This window comes from Alnus glutinosa, chromosome 5 (genome assembly GCF_958979055.1).
Source record: "Alnus glutinosa chromosome 5, dhAlnGlut1.1, whole genome shotgun sequence".
In the NCBI taxonomy this organism is placed as follows: Eukaryota; Viridiplantae; Streptophyta; class Magnoliopsida; order Fagales; family Betulaceae; genus Alnus; species Alnus glutinosa.
This window is the reverse complement of record NC_084890.1, coordinates 17,284,569-17,293,415: the sequence shown is the minus strand read 5'-3', so window position 1 is coordinate 17,293,415 and position 8,847 is coordinate 17,284,569. Positions and strand designations below refer to the sequence as shown.

Below are 8,847 nucleotides of genomic sequence, written 5' to 3'. Positions count from 1 at the left end.
AATCGTCACACTCTTATGCAATCTCCAGAAGAACTCGTTACACTCAACTTTATTCTCCAAAAGCAACGAATTTCTCCTTTCCACGTTTATACTGCTTTTCATAACTTTTGATTTGGATGGCTCTTTCAAAGATGCCAAAGACTTCCATTGATTTAAACCGGAGAGAGAGCATACACCTTCGGAAAAATAAGGATAAAATTAGCCTTTTACATTTTTTTTTTTTTTAAGATAATTGTCCTTATTTTTATAAGAATTAGATCCACTTTAGAAAAATTAAGGATAAAATTAGTCTTTTACAATTTTTTTTTAAAAAAGATAATTTTGTACTTATTTTTACAAGAATTATGATGTGTTTGGCAATAGAATTGAATCAGAATTCTTCTTTATTTTTTTAAAAAATAATAATATTTTATTTAACTTTTTTAATTTTTTTTAAATTTTATCTTATAAAATTAAACTTTAAAATTCATGTCGTGAATTAGAATTAAATTAGAATTTCAGAAACAAACCTGCACTCCGGTTCAAATGGACAGAGAGAATCCAAGCGCCTCTCCACCATAACGCTGACGCCACTGCAGACGTCAGCGGAACCCAGCTGGGAAAGCTGACGCCATCGCTGCGGTCACTGACACGACTTCATCTCCTTAACGAAAGTCGCACGCAGGTACCTTCCTAACCACCACACTAACCAACCGACCAATCCTTCTCTCTCTTGTCTCTCTCTCTGAAACTGTGTCTGAAAGCGAAAATTGAAGTTTCGGTTTTTTGTCCTTTTTCACGTTTTTGCTCTCATCTGTCTTTTGCCATATCTTCCATCAAGTTAGGAAATTTCGTCCTTGCAATCCTGTGTTTTTGTTGTTGGATGTTCTTCGTTTTGATTGAATGTTGCCTAGTATAACGTAATTTTAATCTGAAATTTTGGATTTGTTTGGAGTATATGACTTTGGGTCTGGTGGTCTTTGAAGTATTTGGGTGGATCTAGTGCAAATGTTGAGAGCTTGTGGTTGTGGAGATCTATTTTTGTAAGGTGGAAGTTTATTTCTAAATTTAATGGGATTTATCACGAAATAAAGCTTGAATCAGTGGCTGTTTTCTGCTTTGTAGAAGACATTTTTGGAAGAAAAAATGATTTTTTTTTTTTTTTGCTACATCTAGTTGACACTTTTGGTTTATTTGGATATTATGCTGATTAGGTGGTATTGGAAATTCAAGCAAGAGAGTGTTTCTGGCCTTGGCAATCGTTCTGATTCTTAAAAAAAATACAGAAATCAAAGTATTGTGACTTTGAATTTTAAGCTTTTGATTCAGCATGCCATTTGATAGCGCCTTCTAACAGGGGGAATTGTGTTATGTGACTCAATTTTGTTTAATATGTATCCTTTTTAACCTGTTTCTGGGAAACCCTTTTGAATTGTGTTGGTGTCAGGTTTTCCTTTTCTTCTTTCTTGACAGTGAAGAACAGGTATATTTTCTATTTGAGGATTGTATCGGTTCTTGATTTTTTTTTTTTTTTTTTTTTTTTTTTTTTTTTTTTTTTCTGCTACTATTTTAGACATAGGTCTTTGGTAGAGCAAAGGACAGAATGAATTTCCTTTGTAACATGACACAGTCACTGATTTACAGATAAGAAGTTCCTCTAGAGCATCTGAAAGAATATTCTTTCTAGAGCGTATTAATGGCTAGTTCCACTGAACCATCGTCATCTTTGAGCTTTACTTCATCTTCCCATTTATCGAATGGCTCATTTAGCCATGCTAAACCATCCCCCTCTGGCCTTGAACCGGGTCCTAGCCTTGAAGAAGTCCTTAGTTTAAGCAAGCTCAGTTCTAATTTGGAACAGCTATTGGTTGATCCAAGTTGTGATTATAGCGATGCGCATATAATTGTAGAGGGAATTCCAGTTGGTGTTAACCGATGTATTTTGGCTGCTAGAAGTAGGTTTTTCCATCAACTGTTTCAGCGAGAGAAGGGATCTGCTGAGAAGGAAGGGAAACCCAAGTATTTGATAAGTGATTTGTTGCCTTATGGCAAGGTTGGATATGAGGCATTTCTCGTTTTCTTGAGCTATTTGTATACGGCGAAGCTGAAGAATTCTCCAGTGGAGGTGTCAACTTGTGTTGACAATGTTTGTGTCCATGATTCATGTAGACCCGCTATTAATTTTGCGGTGGAATTGATGTACGCCTCTTCTGTTTTTCAGATACCAGAGCTGGTTTCACTTTTGCAGGTTAGTATTCTGTACATGCTGATTAACAATTTATCGAATTAAGCAGACTAAGCAACTGATCATGTAAAGAACTTTTGAAGATTTGAGTTAAGAGTAAGCATATGCTTTGCTCTTTGTTGACCGTTTGTTGCTTGTGTTTTATACTTATGGTGTGGAGGTGGTGAACTTCCATTTTGTTACCACTGTTGGGTTTTTTTTTTGTACGTAACACACCCACCTAGTGGTTCTTGAACCCCCTGACTTTGCACTCCAACTGGTTCTTGCAAGGGAAGGAGGTGCTGTTTGAGCTGAATTTGTTGGGATTTTTAGCTTGGAATTGTAAGTGGATCCAACAACCAGCTTATAAAGTAATATTGATGAAAAAGCTACCTGATCTTTATGCTGTTAGTGGAAGAATCTAACCCTGCTGGAATCTTGAAATCCTTATATAGGCCTTTATGCCAAGTGTCTACATTCAGAGGCCCTTGTTTATAAAGTCAGTGGACTACGAACCAATTTTATAAAGAAAATCATCCTTTTGAACATTGATATATACAACCTTGTACATGGGATGCAAAGAAAAATATGTACAGCCAATATCAAATTAATGACAGTTGTGTATGTATTATAGATTTATTTGTAAGTCATAGTTATTTCGGCTTATGTTTCTGTTCATTTATAAATTAAAGAAACATCTCCCTCTCCGTGGGAATTGTTTAAATTAGTGGTTTAATAATTTGTTTGTTCGACCATGAAGTTTTCAGTTATTATTTGTCACTACTTATCATTTCCTCGCTCTCACTCTCCCCTCCATTGTTTGTCAAGGGGAAACCATGAGCTACACGATAGTGAGTAGATCTACATCAAAACCCCTCACCCATATTAACTTTCCATCTGTTTCAACCTCTCTCTCTCTAATTTTGTTTTTGATAAGTAATCAGAGAAATTTATAAAAAAGCGTAAGCTCCCTTAAGTATACCGGAAGTATACAAAAAGGATACCAAAGCAGAAAAAAAGAAAGAAAGAGGAACACCCGCAAAACCCAAAAACAGAGGGAAACCCAAACACCCTAATAGGAACTAGCCCACAAAACCCAGAGAACATTACATCACAGCAAGGGCCCTCTTACCTTTGCCTCGGTTAGAACCAAAACCCCTAGCATCAAAACTAATCGAGCACTCTAAGTTCAACTCTTTACTCCCTTAATCTTAGGAGTCGAGGCTGAAATTTCTTGACGCTGCTCCTCATCAATTTGAGCCAGTCCAAAAAGCCCTTCACATTCCCCTTGTGGACCCCCCCCCCCCCCCCCCCCCCCCAATGCTCTCTCTCTCTAAATTTCAGAAGAACTGTATAGAATAGGAGCAAAACAAGTATCATCTCTTCTTTCTTTTTCTTCTTCTTCTTCTTCTTCTTCTTCTTCTTCTTTTTTTTTTCTTTTTCTTTTTCTTTTTTTTTTTTTCTCTTTTTCTTTTAATGGAAATACATGTTCATTTCAATGCACAAATTCTGGCAATCCGAGAATTTCCTTCTTTTCGTTTCCCTGCTTGTACTTCTTTTAAAGCAAATGTAGAAAATTAAAACCCTATGCAGATATAAAATATATGGTAAGACGATCTTATCACATTCTGACTTCCAATTAACAGTCTATGTTGGTTGAGTATAAACTTACTTTAATCATTCCACTTTTCAAGTTAAGTCTCATGCTATGTTGCCCTTCCTGCTAATGTTCTGTGTACCACAATGATCCTTGTTCTGCACTGTAAACTTGAAGCTTAGGTCTGTTATCTTGTCTATAAGTATGCTCTGTAAACTTGAACTTAATACATGTATGTTTGTGACCATCCTGATATATGGTGCGAGCCACATTGGGGATGTTAACAATACTTACCAACACATTTTAGTGCACATTCTTTTATCAGATCCAGGTTTAGCCATCGTAATAAGCTTAGAACAGACAGAGATAGAGACAGAGATGGTATCTTCACACTCTTTCCTGATTTTGTTTTTGGTACTTTTCTTGAGGTTAAGGAAGCTGTCTTGGTTGAGTTAATTAACCAAGTAAAATTGCATATCTCAAATTTCTTTTTCCTCCATTCCATGAATAACTTTTGCTTCATGGATTTTATGTTGTTGACTTTGTCATATATATATTGGCCATATAACTTCAAATGTTATTTTCCAGGTTGGACTAGGCTTCTGTGATGTAATTTCTAAAAATATAAAAATTAAAACTTCTTGGAGTTAATGCACCATTATGATTGTTTTCACATGTTTAGATTTTATTATGAGATGCCATTGCAGTCAGAGCATTGACTGAGATGAAAAAGCATAGGTTTAGGCTATTGCTTTCACATCTTTTAATTTGCATGAGGCTTTTATCACACTACAGGAAGATCATTCTGAACAGATAATCTACCCATTTGCAGCGACGTTTCCTTAACTTTGTTGCGAAGGCTGTTGTAGAAGATGTCATCCCAATCCTCGTGGTTGCTTTCCATTGTCAATTGAGTCAGGTTGTCACCCAATGTGTTAATAGGGTAGCACGATCAGATCTTGACAGCATCTCTCTTGAGAAAGAGCTACCTTATGAAATTGCAGAGAACATTAAATTGCTTCGTCTCAAGTCCAAGCCTGATGATGAACATGATATAGAAGCTGAGGAACCCTTGCGTGAAAAGAGAATCAGGAGAGTACACAAGGCATTAGACTCTGATGATGTTGAACTAGTGAAACTTCTCCTGACTGAGTCTGATACAACCTTAGATGAAGCCAATGCTCTCCATTATTCTGTAGCATACTGTGATCCTAAGGTTGTGACCGAGGTGCTTGGTCTGGGTTTGGCCAATGTCAACCTTCGAAATAATCGGGGTTACACAGTACTCCAAATAGCTGCAAGGCGTAAGGAACCATCAATAATAGTATCACTTCTGACTAAAGGAGCTTGTGCATTAGAATTGACATTGGATGGTCAGAGTTCTGTTAGTATTTGCCGGAGGTTGACAAGGCCAAAGGATTATCATGCAAAAACAGAGCAGGGGCAGGAAGCAAACAAGGACCGGTTATGCATTGATGTTCTAGAGAGAGAAATGCGAAGGAATCCAATGGGCGGAGATGCACTTATTTCTTCCCAAACAGTTGCAGATGATCTGCACATGAAGTTGCTGTACCTGGAAAACCGAGGTATTATTCTGCAGATAGTAATCTTGGATTCTTCTTCCCATGCCACAAACTTTTCTGAAATTAGATTCCGCTTTGCCCCTAGGATTCCATGTTGGTTTGAAATTTCCTGGAAATATAAAATCTCTTGCCTTTCTTTTTTATATTGGTTCCTGAAATTTTTACCCAGGTACAAATTTTGCCTCTGAAATTTAAAAATTTATTATTTCGTCCATAAATAATATAAATGGCATTAATTTAGTTGGTCCTTCCATCAAAGTGTGAATTCTGTTATTAGAATGATGATCTGACAAACAGAGACTGTGGCATACCATGTCACGATGTTTTCTAACATGACATGAGAATGAATCACATGCCATGTCACTTCAGTAATTAATGAAGGAATATATAATTTTTTTCGCCTTCTCATCAAAAAAGAAAGTTCTTCCTCTCTCTCTCTCGTGCTCACACTAAACCCCACCACCACAGATAAATGCAAATATTGCCATCCTTGATAATGGTGGCGGCCTCATCAAGGCTGACCTTGGTGGCGAGTGGGACACCTCCACTGTTCTCCCCATCTTGTCTGCCTTTTTCCTCAAAAAAATGGCTCAACCCCTCCCCCATCCTCTCCTGAGTCTCCTCCAGCACCATCGATTCCTTGTCAGATCCACTCAACCTCACCATGACATGCTGTGCAAGCTGTGGCCATCTAAGTAGCATGGACCTCCCAATTCACTCCCAAGGATCTCCCACGCCTCTTTTTCAGCTGCTTAGTCTCAAATTTTCCTCTAAACCCACTCCCACTCTGTCACAGACCCATCCTCCAAATCCACTTGCACTCTGTCCTATGACAACATCAATTATAATGGCCTCGCGCATCTAGGCTGTGGCCCTTGTGGCCTCGCTGTTGTACCCGACTGCCGTTGCTTCCAATCAACTTGACACCATTCTGGTATTGAACCAACCTCATTGACAACTTGGTTTTCATTGTGTCCAAAAAGGATTATTTTTTTTAGAAAATTGCATTGCTTGGAGAGTATGAATATTCATTCCACCACCTTCCATTCTCAATAAAAGCTATTTATTTTCCTAATGGAATAGCCATTTTGTGTACCAACGTACCTTTATTCTATAGTCTACTGCATATATCAAAAAGTTTTCTAATTCTGATTAACCTTTTCTCGAATTGAATCCATGGATTACCATTGAAGTTTGTTGGTGTATGATAAATATGTCAAGATGTAGCCGAAAGTTTACTGCAACTTTTGCGTGTTTTTTCTGGCTTTAGGATTAGATATATAGGATATATGGCTGAGATGAATTTAATAAAATATTGCTTGATAAGCAATTTAGCAAGAAGTTGAGCTAGCAGTGTGCATGTAGGGTAATGGAACCTTCGATTCATGATCTTCCACCCAATTTGTGCAGGCTATAGTATTCTTTTTCCTTGTTTGGAAAATTTACCAGGATAGACTGGTGAAAGTTGGCATAGTCTCATCAATACTAATACTTTCACATGCAAAGATGAATTTTAAGAGTGATGTATATTGCAGTGGCATTTGCAAGATTGTTTTTCCCAACTGAGGCTAAGGTAGCCATCCACATTGCACATGCTGAGACAACATCTGAGTTTGCTGGTCTTTCTGCACCGAAACGTTCAAGTGGGAATCTGAGGGAGGTTGATTTGAATGAGACTCCAGTTATGCAGAACAAGAGACTGCTCTCTCGGATGGAAGCCCTTATGAAAACAGGTAGTTGTAAGCTTTGAGCATCCTCTATATTCGGTTGCCCTTTTTCCCTTTGTTCTATTGTATTGCAAAATATTTATGTAATCCAGAATGAAGTCATTATCATCAAGTTCGTGCAGCCCCCCTCCCCCCTATCTCCCCTCAAAACCAGGATAATAATAAAAAAAAATTCCTTGCTTGTATAAGGTTGATTTTACAAGGTAGGGAACTTTTCTCACCATTAGGTGCCTTGGTTCATCTCATGTCAGGCCGTCATCTAGCATTTTTAAGATGGTAAAGACAATTAATTGTCTTTGTGAGGTTTTTATCTTAATTTATCATTTTTCGATGGGGATTGTTTTTCTGGATATGCGTAGCAAAGCAAACCTTTGTTCTAGGTGTGGATGGATTTAGATAACGTGTGTATTACTCTGTCATCTGTTATTCCATCATCTCGTGCTTATTACCATTGTACTTTTGGCTGCACTATGTTAATAATTTGATTAGTTTTTGAGCGAAAGTTTTATTAGTATATTTGTTTATATAATTTCTCATTACTATATTGTAAAACTGCCTAGTGTTATGCCATGATGGCTGAATTTGCAGGTATTATTCAAAGACATTTAGGAATTCCTCCAAGTTGTTTTGAGCACTGACTTTCCCAATGGGGTTGGGCTACATGAATCCTTTGTTGATTTAACCTTGTTGGTTCCATGGCTTTTAGGGCTTGTAAACCTAGGATGACAGAATATTCCCCGTTGGTTTCTTAATCAAAGGCAACTTAGCTTTGGTTTATGTTTCAAAGTGGCAGAACCTGAGGAAATATAAAAGTTAAAAAGCTTCTGAAATGAGCAATTGCAGTTTCCGAGTTGTCAAAAGATGAATTAAATTGACATAGTTTACTGTGAAGTAAGAGTTTTTTTCAACTAAATTACTCTCATTGAAGCTTTTTGGTTGCCATGGTGGCAGTGGAGATGGGTCGACGCTATTTTCCTCATTGCTCAGAAGTGCTGGATAAGTTCATGGACGATGACCTCCCCGATTTGTTTTACCTTGAGAAGGGCACCCCGGTTGAGCAGAGAATCAAGAGGAGGCGCTTCATGGAGCTCAAAGAGGAAGTTCAGAAGGCATTTGATAAGGACAAGGCTGGGTCGGGTCGCTCTGGATTGTCTTCCTCATCATCCTCGTCTTCTCCAAAAGATGGTGTAAATTATAAGGTTAGGAAATAGTGAAGGCTTGCAAATTTAGTCTCGGTAAGGCTGATGATGAAATAGCAAATTCTTTTGAAAAATATACTGGTGTGAGCGTGAGCCTCATAAATGTTGGCTCATTGTGTCTATAAGCAAGCAAAAAATTGTTCTACTTTTGAATTTTTGTAGAAAATGGTGATCTTAACAGTTGGGAGTTTCTTGAAAGAAAGAATTTTGCAGTCGTTCTTTTTATTTAGTTTCTGCTGCATTTGCTACCATGTTTGTAGCTCCGTTAACAGTTTTAAGAAAGCATTCACGGGTCTTGGTCTGTGTAGCAAGAAAATGATACCTTTATGTAAGTAAAATTATTCACGCCAGAAAATGAGATTGATTTACCATCTCATCATCTACAAAGACATTTTCTGCATGCATCCACCGCATATGATTCAGCTATGGAATCAAAGAAAAAACAATAATGGAGAGCATTCATGCGCGTCTCATGCAATGTTTTCTTCACCAGAACAATACTACAAGCACTTCTCTCTAAAACTTGTTGGTTACGTGG

The 8,847-nt window shown here is 37.5% G+C and overlaps 1 protein-coding gene across 3 annotated transcripts; it reads left to right on the top strand.

Moving 5' to 3' along the window:
• The first annotated feature begins 524 nt into the window (after positions 1-524).
• LOC133868112 (BTB/POZ domain and ankyrin repeat-containing protein NPR1-like) lies at positions 525-8,538 on the top strand. Of its 3 annotated transcripts, XM_062304933.1 has the most exons (6): positions 559-664; positions 1,427-1,462; positions 1,624-2,227; positions 4,633-5,386; positions 6,919-7,116; positions 8,062-8,538. In XM_062304933.1, exons 3-6 carry the CDS (start codon positions 1,676-1,678, stop codon positions 8,319-8,321), a joined length of 1,764 nt encoding a protein of 587 aa, XP_062160917.1. In that variant the 5' UTR covers positions 559-664; positions 1,427-1,462; positions 1,624-1,675; the 3' UTR covers positions 8,322-8,538. The 3 variants fall into 3 exon arrangements, with proteins under 3 accessions (XP_062160918.1, XP_062160917.1, XP_062160916.1); XM_062304934.1 differs by lacking the exon at positions 1,427-1,462 and having other exon boundaries at positions 525-664; XM_062304932.1 differs by lacking the exons at positions 559-664; positions 1,427-1,462 and having other exon boundaries at positions 1,521-2,227.
• Positions 8,539-8,847: the final 309 nt, after the last annotated feature.

What these genes read in the sequence shown, in the direction of transcription:
- LOC133868112 (XM_062304934.1), top strand. Translation starts at nt 1,676, where the DNA reads ATGGCTAGTTCCACTGAACCATCGTCATCTTTGAGCTTTACTTCATCT. An exon ending in AGCTGGTTTCACTTTTGCAG is followed by an intron (nt 2,228 to 4,632) that starts GTTAGTATTCTG and finishes ACCCATTTGCAG; the next exon opens with CGACGTTTCCTTAACTTTGT. An exon ending in GCTGTACCTGGAAAACCGAG is followed by an intron (nt 5,387 to 6,918) that starts GTATTATTCTGC and finishes TGTATATTGCAG; the next exon opens with TGGCATTTGCAAGATTGTTT.